Here is a 17,204-nt window from a genome sequence, read left to right on the forward strand (position 1 = left end):
GGAAGAAGACGAGGGGGGTTTTTAGTAAACCCCTATTGCGCACTAATTTAGTGCGCAAAAGGTAGTTTGGTTACTTTTTTTTTTGTGGGGTATTTTGATGCCTTTTGATAATTTTTGGCTTAAAAAAGTTGCGGACTCATAGTACTATACTATTAATTGATTGATTAATATAACGGTTTAAATTTTAAATACGAAAAATGTGGAATAATTGATGGATAATGTAAAGCAAATCTGAAATAGATTATTAAAAAGAGATGAGTTGGACCACAAAATCATGAAATTATCTCAAAAGGTCTTTGCAAATTTAGCGAAAACTAGAGCACAATAGAATAAAAGCATTTATACATGTGATACTAATTTAATTGGAAAAAAGCATTAGTCATGTACATTTACTAATTTATTTGGTTTGTATAGGGAGAAAATTGATTTTTTTTTTGTCAACATACAAAAGTATTGTTTGGTGGAGAAAAAAATCAAAGTTAGCCAACGAATCCTTGGTTTGGTGATTACCAAATCCAAGGTAGAGGGTGTTGGGCTGTTGGCCAAGAAGTCTCAAATTCATTTTCTATGGCAGTGTAAGTTTATGTTTCCAAGTTATTGTTTCTTTAGTAATGTTTGTTATTCATCTTGCACCACTCGGTGTTGTGTAATCTCCTTACAACAAGGGTAGGGCAGAATATTTGTTTGATTTTTGGAATATTTTTATTTAAGAAAAAATGTCAAACCTTTTTTAACAAACGAAATAAGAAATGAATTTGGTTTTGCATATGGAGATAGTATCTAAGTATCCTGAAAAAAGAGTTCTTACCGCAGAAGGAAAAGTTGTTACAGCTGTAAACATAATTGTGACAACATTGTGATTGTACAACATATGCCTTTTGTAGAAGTTACACATGGAAATTTACAGAATAAATGAATTACACGAATACTTTCAAAGAAAGATAATAACACAAAATCATGGATTCACTATTTACAGATGTCCATGATTTGTGTACACTATATGTATATAAAGTACAAAAGCATATATCAACAAACTGCTAGCAAAAAACTAACACAATGTACAGATAACTCTTCCTCTTTAAGTTGGTAAAAGGAACTTCACCTATCAAAGACCGTTAGAGGGGAACATCCTCTGTTTGGAGTCACCATCACCATGTACAGATAATTCCCTCCTCTTTAAGTTAGTAAAAGAACTTCACCGATCAAAGACCGTTAGAGGGGAGCATCCTCTGTTTGGAGTCTGTCCATTTTCATCTGTTCTTAGAGGGGAAGATTGTGGCATGAGCTCAGACAATCGGATTCGTTCATTAGTCATTTTATTCTGGTAAAAGGGAGATTACTTGTTAGTGACTTGGTGTCGTCAGTTTGATACAATTAGTATTTTGAGGTTTTTGATGAAGAATGATTAAAATATTATCGATATTTGTTACCTTAAATTTGGCATCCTGTAGTTCTCTTTCCAGTGAAGTCAATCTATTTTTGAGCTGCTCAAGTGCTTCTTCAGCTGCTGAGATCCCAATCTCGGATGTTGGTTTTGTTATTCCAGCAGCCTACAGAATATATTCCAAATGATTAAAGAAATATAAAAAAACCAATGCCAAAGAACTGGAGACTACAACATTTCCTATGATATTTTGAAGTAAATAAAACATGAAGTTTCCTTACCTTTAGCACAGTAGCGCACAAACCAAGTAACTTCTGCGCCAATTGCAGCCTTTCCTCTTCCTTTTCCTGTTGGACAAATTCCCAAGTGTTTAAGTCCTAGAGACACAAAAAAATAATCTTCTCTCTGTCCTAACATAATCACGTCCCAAGTCACACTGTGGAATTCCTCCTAGGCACATTAAATGATTAACAACTAAAGAAATACTAACCTTCAACTTGTTCTCCAGTGTTTGCTCCTTATCAAAATTAATGTAGGGGCTTCTTCCATTACTTTGACGGAAGTGAGTCAGTTCTTCCCTGACTCTCGAAAGAATTGATTCAGTTTTCCGCAGCTTAACAATAAGGTCATCATTCTGATTTTTCAGTACATTGTTCTCTTCCTGTGACAAAGACATAGAAGCCATGGTGGGGATTAGTGCTATAGCAAAAAATACAACTAACATTTTTATGATGTTGATCTTCAGAGTCTGGAAAGGCTGAAGCATAATAAAAGATGATACCTACCTTAATTTTAGCATGATGATGGATGCGCTGTTGAAGGTTTTGCTGACCAGACAACTTCTTTATATCTGCTTCAAGTTCAATGACCTTCTTCTTATGATTTACATTCTCCATCTGAGAAAATGTCCAGAGGATAAGTGATTTTTTATATAAACCTCCTGATGTGTGATAGAAAAAAGTTAATAAAGTTTCTAACCTTTATCATTTCATTTTCAGTTGTAAGCAAGTGATCCCGCTGGCGCAGTTTTTCTAGTCCAATCTGTGCAGCCACCATCTCTGCTTGTTTTCTCTCGATTTCCTCAATCCATCTAATTATCAATAAGGCAAATGAGAAATGCAACAACAGTAAGATGACTCTCAAAATCTAAGTGACAATTAATACCCTTTCCGCTCCTCTATAAACTCATTTAGCTGTTGCCTCAGCTTAAGAATCTCTTGCTCCTGCAAGCAAGCAATCAGTTAATAATATTAGATAAGTCCAGACTACATGTTGGTGGTGTCATTATCCTTACTAAGTTTACCTTGAACTGACCATCAACATTAAGGTGTCGAGCCTTCTCCATCAACATTTGGAATTGCTGATTATCCAGTAGAGTCTGGTGGGTAACCCACATAAGCAAAAAAACAAAGGTGAAGTAGTCAGGGCATACTAGAGAACTGGAAAAAGGAAATGACCTTTGTTTTTAACATTCTCTAGCGAAAGATTATAGGTTTATTAAATATTACCGCATAGTTATTCATGTCCAATTTCAAACCCAATAGATCGCGTATTACATCATGGGTCATGCTTTCAGCAGCAGCTAATTTTGAGTTCAGCATGAATATCTGTAATAAGTGTATAATCACAATTGAGTAAAGGATGTTTTAAAAAAATAAGTCACATTGTTTTAGGATGTAAAATACCTCTTTTTGTCTACTAGCAGCTAGAGCCTCAAGTTCTTGGATACGATATCTTTCTGCACTATGCTCCTCATCCTTCTCAGACATCAACTGCTGAACCAGGCCTATGCCCATGCATTTGAAAGGGGAACCAGAACCCCTAGGCTTTGAAGAATTTTTCTCCAATTTGCTTGATGATAAAGTTGGAGCTTGGGAGGCATGGGGATCCATCTTGAATTTCTCTGCCAATGCTTCCAATGCCTTAAACTGTTTTAATATTAGGTTAAAATCACAGGTTAGCAACCAACCCCAACTCTATCACTATCATCAGAAGGAATGAGGAATTACCTTTTCCTTATACTCGCAAGCCTGTGCCTCAGCATGCAAATTTAGTTCTGATATATGAGCCTTGAAGTGGGCTATCTGTTAAAGAAAATGAAATAAAGATAATGTAACAATACTGAAATTAAATGCCAACTGGCTTTCTGAAGCTTAAAGAACAAAAAGTTGTAGTAAGGATATAGAGGACCAAACTCACTTCAGCATCTCTAGAGATGATTTCTCCCTCAAGAAGTTGTATGCGCTGACAGGCTTCTTGAAGACTCTTTTCTTTTTCCTCTTGATGCCTGTATACACAGATGTCAAAACATTTAGAAACCTAAACGGGTCCTATTTTTGAGAATTCTTGTTGCATGATATTAACAAGAAACCTTTTCATATCAGCATCACTGCCTTCTACATTGTTCATTTGTTGCTTGATAGCCTGAAGTTCCAGTTCAAGCTCCTCTCTTTGTAAACGCTGCCGCTCAGCCTCTCCTCTGACAAATTTAACCTACAAAAGTGGGAAGTCATGTTATTAAATGATAAATAAATAGATAAATACATTAACTTTGCAAGAATGAGTACCTCATTTTCTAGTACATTCACTGTGCACTCTAGTTCCTCAACAGACCTCTCTAACAATATAACCTCCTCTTCTTTCTCTTCAGCCTGGAGTTTTGCGATCTCGGCCACCTGACATGAATTGATTACTGTTGTAAGAAAAGGGGAGTGCGGAAAAGAAAGAAAAAGGAAACATTGTAGATCAATAACTAAAGAAAGTAGTTTAAAATACGACTTCACCTCTTTTGCTTCAATGGCAATTGCTTCACTTTCCTCCGCAAGAGTTTGTGCCATCTCCAGCGCCCTTTTCAATGTGAGAATTTCTCCGTGGAGGTCTTCCCTCTCACTAGTAACATCATTCAGATTTCTCTTCAAGCATTCAATTGAATTGCTCATTTCGCTAACAATATCACCAAAGTTGGTGATTTCTATCTCTAAGTTCTCACAGATTTGCCTTTTCTCCAACAATTCCTCCTCGATGGAACATTTTTCTTCCATGGTGTCCTTGGCAGTGGCAGCCAGCTCCGAGTTTTCGCTTGAAAGCAATTCTATGTCCTTGCACTTTTCTGAGATATCTGACTCCAAAACAGCTATCTTACTTATCTTTTCCTGCAACTGAACTTCCAGTGCTTGACCTTTACAAACAGCTTCATCAAGCTCATTTTCCAAAGAATTTATAGAAGCCATCAAATCATTAATTTCATCTTTTTGATCCTTGTGGTTGGATGCCGATTCTTGTAACATTCTAAGGTCAAACAGCATTCCTTTGATGATGTCATCCTTCCGAACTAACTCAGTTTGCAGGGAAGCACTTTGTGATAAAATCTCTTCTGCTAAATTCTCCAATGACTCAAACTCTTCAAAAAACTTGGATGCCCTCTCAACTTCTCCATATATGTTCTGTAAAATGGCATCTAACTCAGCACTTTTATTTTGAAACGCATAAAGTGCTTTACTCGCAGTGCTGTTTACTTTGAGCACCATATCAAAAGCGTCATTGTTACCCTTCTCGCGAGATCTGAGTTGGATTCTCAAGGAAGTATTCTCTGCTGCCAAAGCATTGATCCTCTCAATCTCTACTTTCTTGACCTCCAACTCTTGGATAAGTTGGCAACGTTCTCCTTTTAACTCTGTTATTTCATGCTGCAGTTCTTCAATCTCCTTTTCAAGACAATTCACTTTCTTAATTTCCGCTTCTTTCATTTCCATATCATTCTGGAGTCTACATGATGCTGCTTCCAGCAAGCAAGTTTTGTTCTGCAACATCTGGTTTTGTTGGTCAAGGACAACAATGCGACTTGAAGAACTTTCAAGGGCTGAGTCCTTCTTTTGTAATTCTTCAAACAACTTCTCATTTTTAGAGCTAAGTTCCTGGACCTGGGTTTTCAGAACAGTCTTTGCTTCCATCAATTCTCCAAGTTCACGATCCAACGACTCATTCAAACAAGAAACTTCCTTCAGTGAGCAAGCATCTTGTTCAAGGGCACTTTTTCTAGACTGTACTTCGGCAATCTTTGAATTCATTACATTAAGTTCAGCCAACAAATTCTGCTGCTTCCTTCCTGCTTCTGCAACTTCCTCATGTAGGATAGAAACTTCAACCTCCTTGTCAAGTAAGATGGATGCAGTTAATGCAACATCTAGATTGTCAAAAACGATTTCTCTCTTCAAACTTTCAGCAACTTCATAAAAATGCTTATTTTTTCTCTCCAGCTCAGATATTAATATGGTCCTCTCTTCTAACTCAGATAACAAAATTAATGACTCAAAGTCTTTTGCCGAAAATTCCATTGTCAAACTATCTTCATGAGATTTCAAGGCTTCCTCTTTGTCCTTCAGCACCCTTTCTTGATCTATAAGAGATGCCAAGACAGCCTTGTTGCTGAGATCTATCTCTTTTATTAACTCAACAAACTCAGATCCCATTTGCTCTGACCTTGCTAACATTGTCTCTTCCTGGAACTGCAGGTCCAATAATTTATTCTCAAAAGAGCCAAGTTTGGAGGTGAAATCCCCTGCATCAGACTCTTTCCGTCGTACACGATCAAAGTTGTTTTTAATGTCAGCCAATAATTTCCCCTTCAGAGTTCTGCACATTTCAAGCTCTCTCTGTGCTTTGAAGTTCTGCTCCTTCAACTTAGATATTAATGAACTTGATTCACTTAGCCCATGATTGAGTAGCCCATTTTCTACATTCAATCCAGCTGCAGCTTCTAAGAAAATGCCCATGTGACAAAGATGCAAGACAGACAGAGCACAGTCCTTGACAATAATATCAGACCAGATCTCCTCAAGCCATGACCTCATGCACTTAGTTGATTCATGAAGTTGAGACTTTATGATAAGGAGATCAGACATTACAGATTTGAGCTCATCCATGGAAGCAGTCGCTGCCTGTGAAACTATATCCTCTAGCTCCAACACCAGCCTCTGCATCATTGCTAGATCTGACTCAAACTCACTCTCCAGTCTTTTGTAATGCACGTCCTTTAGATCATTAACCGACTGCAAGCTTTGATTTTCATTAACAAGGATGTCTCTCTGTTCGGTTAAGCTGGTCTTCTTCTTCTTAAGCTTTTTTTTGTCAAGCTTTAAGGATTCATTTGCTATCATCAGCTCATTTATCATGATGTCTGCTTCTTTCATGGTGTCTTGAACCTCTTCAAATTTGGCTAGAATGCAGGAAGCTTCCGTAGCTTTCTGTGCCGCCACTGCCTTAGCATCACAAAGTTCAGCTTCAAGTAGCTGCAGACAAGGATTCCGAGAGAGCAGATCAGACTGGGTTGTTGATTCTATCATACTTAATTTAGTGGTTAGGAACTTTTCCTTTACATTAAATTCTATGCTTATATTTTACGATGCCTTACTCAATCCATCATGATCATTGTTATCAAGGATTATACAGTGACGAAATTGTAATAAACAGTCAAAAAGAAGTATTTCAACATTGCAAGTCATGAGCGGTAATATATGATGTGCTTTCTAGTGATATGGGCTTACCTTTTTTTGCTCATACCAGGAGCTGGAGGACTCCTTCACAGCATCTTCTATTTTCTGCAACTTATTGTCTACTAACTCCACTTTAAGTTCAAGTTCCTGTTCAAACTTGTCCATATAGGTCTGTAGAGAAGTTGCTGCGGCCAGAAAATCTCCAACGGTCTCTTTACTCTTTTGCTCAGATGACCACAGTACTTCTTTCTCAACGCGTAATCCGGCCATCTCAGCTTGCACTCCTTTTAAGCATTCTAGAGAAGATTCTATTTCTTTCCTTAGTAGAATAATTGTAGCATCTCTGTCCTTATCCTGCCAATTCATTTGAAAAGTTTTCTGCTTGCTGACTGATCCAAAAATGCATGACTCTAGGTGCTGGCTGTGTTGTCGTGTCACAGTACCTGTCTGCAACAATAAGTTAAAGTTGTATTACATAATAATGCATACATCACGAAGAGCCTACCATGCCACTTAAGTAGCAGATAGACTATAAGATATAAGTTACTTTCAAACATAAAGGCACATAACTTACCCATGTTTCAAACTTGTCATCAGTAGAAACAGAAGCATGAGTTTCATTGCTAATGACTTTTCCATGACTTCCACTTCTTTCCACACACTCACTGAGGTGTGAACGTACTGTTGAAACACCTGCTTGCAGCTCTGTAAGTTTCTCAATCGTTTTCAACATATCATTTTCTTCAAGCTTTTGTCTAAGAGTATGTAGCTCCGTTCTAAGAGACTCATTTTGACTCTCTGCAGCGGCAACTACTGAAGCCTGATCACAGAAAATAGCATCCTTTTGTCTGCTTGTTTCTAGAGATTCCATAAGCTGCATTTCCTTCTGGTTTAAAGCATCATTATAGTTGGAATTCTGTTCCGACAACCAGTTAACCACCAAGAACGCGACTGTTGCATTGACCGACGCCTTTCTGAGTTGATCCTCCCCATGCTTAATCTTGTTCTCAAGTTTTGAGATGACATGTTCCTTTGAGCTCAACTGGGATGTCAGAGAAAATATTTCAGCATCCTTTTCACGGCAATCTAGCTGGTGAGCCTCCGTCATAACTAAAGCTGCCCCTCTAAGAGATCTCAACATGGACTCCATATCATTTCTTCTGTTGAGAGCATTCTCCAGACTCTGGTTGAGTTCTTCAATAAATAACTCCTTTTCAAAGATGTATTTTGTCATTCTGCCAAATTGTTCAGATATCCTACTTCTCTTATCTGGAAATGTACTGGAAATTAAATCCAGTTGCTCACAGGCATCTTTGAGAGCCTCATGCCCCCCACTTACAATAGCTTCAATCTCGTTGTTTACCTGCTCCCATTCTTCAGACATATTTATTAACTCTTTTTCTTTGTCATCTACATCTTCAACAAGTTTTCGATTTTCTTCTGACATTAAAGACAATTTTGCCTCCAAGTTTTTAACCTCAGTTTCCAGCTCAGTTAACCTGTTCCTGCTCTCCCCCTCTTTCAAGCTGCTATTGCTGACTTCCTGCTGAAGAAGAAGGAGTTCTTCCTGCAAGCATACAATCACTTCAGCAGTTTCTGCCTCAGCCTGCCTACTTATTTCATCCATCGCTTCCTCATTTGACACTTGAAAGTCACAGTCACTTTGGTAACGCCGATTCAACATTTTGGCCTTCTCAAGGGAATCATGCATCTTTTTAAGCTTAGCTTGCAAAGGAGAATCATCACTTTCCAAAAGCTTTGAAGATGAGAGATCTCGCGATTCTTGACGAAACATTTGCTCCTTCAAGGAAGTGATTTCAAGCTGCTGTTTTTGCACTACTTCAGCATAATGGCTGTTACTGTTTCTTAGATCGTCTACCTCAGCGATTGCTAAGAGATGTTGGGATTCAAGAGCTTCAATAATGGATTTGGCCTCCCCAAGTTCTGCTTGAACATCTTCACATTTCTTGTTCACCAACAGAAGCTGTTCTTTTGATGACTCTAGGTCTTGCATCATGGATTGAGCACTTTGCTCCACTTCATTGCGATGCAACCTTTCTTCTTGAACTATAACTTTCAGAATGTCCAACTCAAGTTGCAAATTCATAATTTCCTCTATGTGCTTCATCGTTTCTTCTTTCCTCGTATCTTCCTTCTCTTTCTCATCAGAAGTTTTTGATTTGCTATTAAGAGCCAGAGCTTCTGATATTGACTCCTGAAAAGTTATGGGTATAGTCATCACATCAAGAACATGATTAAATTGTACAAAAATATGCAGTGGGATCTTATACAAGCAAGCAATATGCATAGTCCAGAATCATCATAAAACAGTAGGACCTCGGGCTGATTATGCTCTAATATCTTGTATTTGATTTGGCAACTTATGTCAATGGCTTTAATAGCTGAACATTACGTGACCCAAATTTTTTTGAGTCTTGAGCTACTTCACGACTCAAGTTTGTTCTGTTATTTTGTGGCATTACTTTGTACTAGAATATAATCATCTCGGATTCACTGCCAAGTCAGGCAAAGCGTTAGTTAATACAAATGTCCGGATCAACTTTCTGAATCATGATAAAGGTGTCGTGTTCTCCCTTATCATTCTCCCTCTTCTCTTATTTTCAGTTATATAAAGACAGAAACATGCTTGTTCAGAAGGAGAATTACCTTTATGACTTCAACCCGACCATTATTATCATTGTCAGCAGAACTGATGCTCTTTAATGAACGTCGTAGTTCATCTATTTCCCTGAGGAGGATTGATAGCAAGTTAGAGGAAACTAACAACCGGAGCAGTTTGAGTTTCAACATGTTAAACGTCAGGAAAGCTGTAGAAGCTCAGTTGAACAAGACAACACAGATGCGTTACCAAAAGGAAGGTGCTAAAAAGGGTCGCTAACCTGCTGAGTTTTTCATTTTTGTCCAAGCAACAGTTTAGGTTAGTCCGGCATTCCTCCAACTCATGTAAAGTCTTTTTTAACTGAAACATGAAAATACATATAAGAGACCAAATTTGTTCAATTTCTTCAAGTTGTGGGGTCATCAGAGACCAACCTCTAAATGTAGTGTAGTTTGCTCGCCGCAGACATGAATAGACTCCTGCACCATGCAAAAGATGTTTGAACATAAGCAAGCTTGAATTTGAATCTTTAAAGCAATTGAAAGAGGAGAGCACACCGTACAAGCTGTTGTTGTACATTACCTGAGATGGAATATTCATGTTCAAATGGTTGTGCTGCTTCAAGTTCCCATCAACATTGGTAAGTAGCTGTAAATACATACATCGTCTTTTACCATTGTAGCCTCAAACAAGTCAAAGAACTACAAAAGACAAAAAGGCACAGAATATACCTGATCCCGCAAGTTAGAAACCTCAGCTAACAGAATATCTCTCTCTCCTTCTTCGTAAAAATCTTGATATCTACAAGCCCAACAGAAAGAAAAATTGTTGAAAAATAAAAAAGCGACGATCTTCAATATTTAGGCTATTGCAAATGTATGAACACTCTACCTCCGCAGTTCTTCTAAAAGCCTAATGTTTTCACATGCGAATCGAGTTACTTCTGGATTTCTATCAACCTTAGCATGAAGCAACTGAATTTCTTCAGTAAGTGCTTTGTTTTCCTCCAATAAATAACTATCTGCTGGTATTTTTCCATTGACAAGGGACTCCATCCTTTGAATTCTCTCTTCTCTGAACTTTAGCCTCATCTTGGTGCACCGATTATCTTCCTCCCTCTGACGAACCTAAGAGACAAGCATGATAACCGTGTATGAAAGTTAGTATCTTATTGCAATACCTATTGCAAATGTCAAACTAAAACAAAGAAATGGGAAGGAAAACAAGAAAGTGTGAAGTGGGTCACCAGACGGTTAAGCTGCTCAATTTCAGCTTCAAGTTGTTTCATAGAAGTTTCAGCCATCTGCTCTCTCCTTAAAGAACCAGCTAGTGTGGTCTCTAGTGATTTGAACTGAAAATAACGAAATAAAAGCGAGAAGAATCATTGCACAGCAGAGTAGATAAGCCCTTGGATGAAGAAAGTGAGATCTGATTCATTAGCCATGAAGATGCAAGAAAGTAAGAACACCAGATCTCTTGGATGAAGAAACGTGAGGTCTGATTTAACCATGAATATGCAAGAATGTAAGAACACCAGATAGAGATGCAATAATCAGAGGGAACCAAGCTGGGACAAGCAAAGAAGCAGCGACTGCTGCTGTTAAGATACTGTGAGAAGTAACTATTGTAATGAATCTTTTGAATAAAAATCAGAAAAGAAAAAAACATTGTTTTAAGAGGTAGGCTGAGAACATGAAGTCATATATTCAGCACACAGATAGAGTTCCTTTCTTCCTGCTCTCGTACTTATCAATTGATCTCAATCGAACTAGTCCAAATCAGTGGGTGTTGGTTATATGAATTCTCTAGTCCATTCCGCTTTAGTCAAGTACACTGCATACTGATATGTACACTTCATACTGACATTGACTGAGAACATGAAGTCATATATTCAGCACACAGATAGAGTTCCTTTTTTTCTGCTCTCGTGCTTATCAATTGATCTCAATCGAATTAGTCCAAATCAGTGGGTGTTGGTTATATGAATTCTCTAGTCCATTCCGCTTTAGTCAAGTACACTGCATACTGATATAGTGATATGTACACTTCATACTGACATTGACTCATTCAGTAAACTTGCCTTTTCACATAGAATTAGGAGTTCTCTGACAACAATTATCCTACACACCACAGGTTAACTAGTTTAATCCTAACTAGTTGGTATCGCCTATATGGAATCTTTACTTCAATTGTGAGCAACTTTCCTCGATGCATTTTTAGGTACAGCTCATCCTGTTTTATCACCTTCAATCATTATACAGTCACACCTATGAACTGATGTATCTAAGATGTCTATGAAGGACATGAAAAAATCATCCCAAGCTACCTCCCATTTTCTCCTCCATGTGAGGTAGTTGCACCCTTTTCAGATACGATCATTTCTACTCTTATCTAATTTTGTATGACTGCATATTTATCTAAAAATATGCGTTTTACGACAGTCATCTTTACTACAATATAATATCGCTGGTTCAACGCTATGTAACTTATTTACCTTGTTAGATATCTTTCTACCACGTAACACATAGTAACATTCTTCTATTCAGTCATCTGTTCTATTTATATATGTTACATCTTCATCTGTCATGCTATTCTCCTAGAAGACTTCTGAGTTGTATGTATTTAGGCACTAAATCTCATTATCTCAATTCACATTCGCACCTCTAGTCTCACTATTGTCTAATTTAAATCTGTCGTTAATTGAATAACCTGTTTATGTTGTGGTAACACTTTGTGTTTTCTTTTCTGATAACCATGGTGTCCGTAACATCTTGTATGCATCTCGACTAATTCCACGGTTTACCTGCTAGCTCGCACCAGCACAGGTACCGGGTGACTCTATCCACCAAGGCTTGGACAAATGGGAAGAAATCATCTAGTGTCTTTGCCTGCTGATGAACCTAAAACCGCGTGGTTTTCAACCTACTTCATTGACCTCCCTTGAGTGTGTATGTTGTGGTAACACAATCAAGCAACTTTAGACCATGGTAAATCAAAATGTAAAATGAAATTGAATTAAACATAGTTGTACTCTTCAGTCTTTGTACATCTGAAGGTGTTGTAGCGCCATCTGGAATGATAACTTGAAAGCTTATTGAAAGTGTTGAGTCATACTGTTGACTTGCAAACTTTCTTCGTGAAAGAAAAAGAAATTATATGAGATGACAAGCATTGAAAAAAGCAGCCTAAAAACAACATGATGTACCTGTTTAGAGGATAACCTTACGATGCCCTTGGCATCCTTTGTGATCAAACTACCATGCTGATCTGTCTCAAGTGCCTTTTCATCATAACTGCAGTCATCTTCCAGTCTAGAGTCTCCTGAAATAATTGTTTGACCAAATGATAAAGCTCTAGATACATTCTGACGTTTCAGAGATGAAAGCTCCTCCTGTTTCAAAAATTCCACCAATCTTTTCCATCAGGTTTAAGTTCACGCCAACTTCTGCGTTGCATAGTAAATATTTAAGAAGAGGTTTTCCACCTTTAGAAGTCTTATCTCATGTTTAAGAGCAGTGACATCTGCTGAAGAATCTTCATTGACCACAGCCTTCATATTGAAAAGGAGAAAAGGAACAAAGTTAAAATATTGAGGCTGAATGTGGGTTCACCATTTTGTCATCAGCTAAGTTTTATGCTTACATTGTTCTGAATAAGTTTTGCCCTCTGAGCAAACTTTAACGTATTCAGTGTTTCAGCTGCACAGCTGAGGAGAGAAAAATCAGCATATGGTCCAATAATTTTTCTCCAAAACTAGTCAGCATAAGATTAGGAAAGGCTAAAATAACACCAACCAGATTGAAGGGCTAACGTTGGATATAATCATTGTTTTTGAGTTTCCACCCAGTGAATCCTGCATTTTAATACCGTAAGAAGGACGTTGATATACTCGAAGTTTAAAAACTAAGGTGTAGAAAATGTGATATAAAGTTCACCTGAAGTAGAAATGTCAATTTCGAATCCCTATAAGGAACATGCCTTGGCCTCCCATTGGCCACATCCACCAGAACCATTATTACATGACTGCAGAAGGAAAGGCTCTGTCAAGTGAATGAAAAAGACCAGGAGATGGAGCAAGAGCTATCAGGGAAAATCATCAAGGAAAAAATACCCTAGAGTTGATAAAGATCTGTTGATGCTTGCAGCTTCCTTCAAACGTTCGCCCTCAGCACCAGAAGATTTTTGCCTGTAATAGGTAATGTGGCCACGTACATGATGTGTCTGAAATTTTTGTACCATTTTCTTTCCTTAGTAAAACATAGTGTATTTACTTCTATCCATCTAAGAATTACCTTTCTGAACCGGCAAGGTCAACAAGATTAAGCCTTGAAAAACGGAAGTTATCAGTAGAGTTCTTTTCCCACCTACTCTCAATTATACAGGTAAAGACACTGTGGGAGCGACTGCTCTCTCTGTTCATGTGTGTTGCTGCAACTCTCCTGTTTAGAGAGCCCTGAACCAGAAGTTAAATCAAATTCATGAGAATATTTTTTATGCCACTTGCAAAACTTGCATCATGTGTGTTCTATGAAAGAGTAAGATATTATTGAAGAAACTCAATATCTACAGATATTGTCACCTGAGTCAAGAGCTTAAGAATGTCACCCACAGTTTGGACTTCATATTCGGACAGATTTTCAACATACACACCTTTCGTGATATCCTCTCGCAACTATAAGAGAAAAAAATACAAATGTGAACCAACAGCAGTAAGTTGTATCGTATCTTTAGGTCAAGTCAGATACGGGATAGACAAATTACCATTAAATTTGTGGATGAAGGATCAAGGAGATCGGTGATTTGTTCATTGTAAATCTCCAGAAAAGAACATTTGCAGCTGTATTGTAGTCTCTCATCCCTTCGACTTTCCTCTTCCTGAAAAATAAAGATCAAAAGTGATGTCACCTACAATTCCTAAATTAGAAGTTGTATTAGGTAAAAGTACCAAAATATTCTACTTACCGCTCTGATCCTTGCAAACAAGAATTCAAATATACGTGGTGTCATTCCTCGGTTGGGACTCGGCCTGATTTCCAATTCTTCAATCTCACCAAGCATTGTATGTGTCTTCCCACTACCAGTCTGCAAGAAGAGGTGATATCTAAATGCGCTACTAATTTTGAGTTAAAACTTGTGATTAAAAACTTTAATTAGAAAAAGAATCAAGAATAGGTGTCACTGCTTTGAGAAATAGAGAGATCTATGGACAAGAATCATAAATACACAGTGTTCAGTTGCCTTAGCGTCCTAACATTTGCAGATTATTTCAAAAAGAGTTGCATTTAGAGTAAGGATGATGATCTAGACTTTAGACACCTCAGGGAAAGCTTTTTTTTTTTTTTTTTTTTTTTTTTTTTTTAATGGGTTATAGGGGTTGGTGGATATCTCAACATTCAATTGATCAAGTAACTTGATGAATACAAATCACATCCTGATTCCCTAGAACTACAAAAATATCTACATCAGTTTGCAGAGAAAAATCCTCTCCGAGTTTTAAATAGACAATGAAAACTTAATGGACCCTTTCCACTAAACAATAAGGCTTTTCCCATCCATAAACTTTGTTTAAGCATGTGGAGTAACAACTTTTAACGTTAGTCGTGTCTCACCTGTCCATATGCAAAGATGGAGCTATTATATCCAGATAAAGAGTTCTCCACCATTGGTAAACCAACCATTCTAAAAAGTGTTTCCTGCACAATAAAATAGCATCATATTCAGTATCTTGTAGCACCACCCATAGTCCAACCAGAAAAGACCATATCCTTCCAAGTTATCTTTAACTACACGGACCTGGTTGATTGTTTCACATGCCACGTGATCAAATGTGAACCGAGTTTCAGGCTGCCCAATCCAAGTGATGCATTGTGCACTTTCCTGCTTCAAGCACCTACTGTATCCTTGAGTACTTCTCTCCATGCTGTTGAGAGGACGCACCCGTATCAAAACCTGTAGTAATTCAATGCGGTTGGGTACTTGATCACCAAATGATATGTTAACAGAGAATTCATGCAGTTTAGTACTTAATCACGAAATGAAAGTCCGCGTACCTGTACATTGTGCTCCATCCAGAATGATGGATTTTCCTTGAGTTCAAAATGTGGAACTTCAGCTGTATCAACAACAGTCGATGAATTACCACTGCTTGGAATTCCCCTATACAATGATGCATAATTGGCCACCCGGGCAGCTCCACTCGCTAAATTCCTTGAACCACTAGCTAAAGAAAATGCAGGATTTGGAGGCTTAGTTACACTTTTAGATGGTGTGTTTTGATTAGAATGGCTCTCCGAATAGTTAGAATTCGCCCTCCCTATCGTCCTAGTGGACCGAGGAGTAGCGTTGGCTGATACTGTCCTCTGTTGACCTGCATCCATCTTTCCTTCATCCCCTACTTCAACAGAATTCGAGCTGGAATCAGCTTTCGGCCCCCACCCATATCGACTTTTTTGATGACCTACGGGTTTTTCTGGAGTTTTAGTGATATCGGAATATCTACGTTTAGAAGGGGTCTTATCAACTTTAGTAACCCTAACACTCCCTTGTTGATCTACTCCACCTTTCAAACTCCTGGTGGTTGTTTCTTGAATTGTGTTTAAAGGAGGCCTTGTTGAGTCTGTACTAGTTGGAGGACCCATCGAATCCCTCGGATTCACTGGTACATTCTCAATTTCCTCTGGTTGGGTATTCTTACCACTGTTCCGGCGCAAGAATTTGAAGTCCCTCAACATTCTGTAGCAACAAAAATATTTACAATAAACTGTGTTACTCAAAAACAACAATGACTACAAAAACCACAACAACAACATTACCCAATGTAACCCCAGGGTAAGATGTACGCAAACCTTACCACTACCTTTTTTGGGTAGAGAGATTGTTTCCCATAGACCCTCGACTCGAAAGGAAAGAAAAGAATTTGAAGCAAGGTATCAAGTAAAATATGATAGCATAATAGCAAGATACAAGGCAAATGAAACATAATACATATTGAAGAAAAGAAACTACGCGATTATCACAATAACTACTACACTTGGATCCCAAACTAGTTGGATCTTCTATGTGAATCCTGAATATCACGAAAACCGTAATTTGTGAAAGAATGTGGAGTTAGTACCTGAAAGAACTGTTGAAGAATAGAATACCAAGTCCTCGATATGTTGAAATTGTTAGTCCCTTTCTTGGGTTATTTCAGCTAAATTTGGAAATCAAGAATCTTGATTTTATATAATTCAAATCTTGAAGTGGCAATTCATTCTCGAGTAGAGAACTCTCTCTCTCTCTCTCGTTGTCTGAAAGTAAAGACTGTTGAGTTCTTGAATTCAAGATTTTCAAATATGAATCTGTTGGGGACAGAGATGGACGGTTATGATTTAATCGGGTTTTTGAAATGGCGCTTTGGGGTTTGAAATAGGAAAGGGTTTATTACGGAATATTGAAGGAATAGGAGGGGGAGATTTTGAAAAATCATACTCCTACTAATGATTCCTAACGGCTACAATTTAAAAATTGTTATAGAGCGGTGGGCCTCCTTTTTTTCAAATTTATTCTTTCTTTTGCCCTTGTTGTTTCCTTTATTACCTTTGTTCCACACTTTTTTTTTGGGTTTTTACTCTACCAAGAATGATTGGGGTGCCAAGATTAACCATGGTTTAACTGCTAATTTGAATGGTGCTTTGAATAAAAGGGAAGAAATTGGCAAATGGGTACT

General features: G+C 37.8%; 1 protein-coding gene across 1 annotated transcript; it reads right to left on the reverse strand.

The window, feature by feature from the left end:
• Nucleotides 1-822: 822 nt before the first annotated feature.
• Nucleotides 823-16,879, reverse strand: LOC132064935 (kinesin-like protein KIN-12D). The gene is made up of 39 exons (XM_059458110.1): nt 16,611-16,879; nt 15,547-16,228; nt 15,290-15,445; nt 15,106-15,189; nt 14,459-14,578; nt 14,258-14,371; nt 14,076-14,168; nt 13,789-13,949; nt 13,608-13,682; nt 13,432-13,519; nt 13,291-13,349; nt 13,139-13,202; nt 12,981-13,046; nt 12,702-12,887; nt 10,743-10,847; nt 10,388-10,623; nt 10,228-10,297; nt 10,079-10,144; nt 9,931-9,975; nt 9,777-9,856; nt 9,544-9,625; nt 7,451-9,091; nt 6,928-7,323; nt 4,168-6,672; nt 3,952-4,059; nt 3,756-3,877; nt 3,584-3,671; nt 3,394-3,468; nt 3,070-3,312; nt 2,893-2,991; nt 2,688-2,762; nt 2,549-2,607; nt 2,363-2,474; nt 2,170-2,280; nt 1,875-2,045; nt 1,666-1,731; nt 1,431-1,550; nt 1,195-1,321; nt 823-1,096 (listed from the first exon to the last, which is right to left on the reverse strand). The coding sequence occupies exons 2-38, from the start codon at nt 16,225-16,227 to the stop codon at nt 1,196-1,198; spliced, it is 8,748 nt and encodes a 2,915-aa protein (XP_059314093.1). The 5' UTR covers nt 16,228; nt 16,611-16,879; the 3' UTR covers nt 823-1,096; nt 1,195.
• Nucleotides 16,880-17,204: the final 325 nt, after the last annotated feature.

This window comes from Lycium ferocissimum, chromosome 7 (genome assembly GCF_029784015.1).
Source record: "Lycium ferocissimum isolate CSIRO_LF1 chromosome 7, AGI_CSIRO_Lferr_CH_V1, whole genome shotgun sequence".
Classification (NCBI taxonomy): domain Eukaryota; kingdom Viridiplantae; phylum Streptophyta; class Magnoliopsida; order Solanales; family Solanaceae; genus Lycium; species Lycium ferocissimum.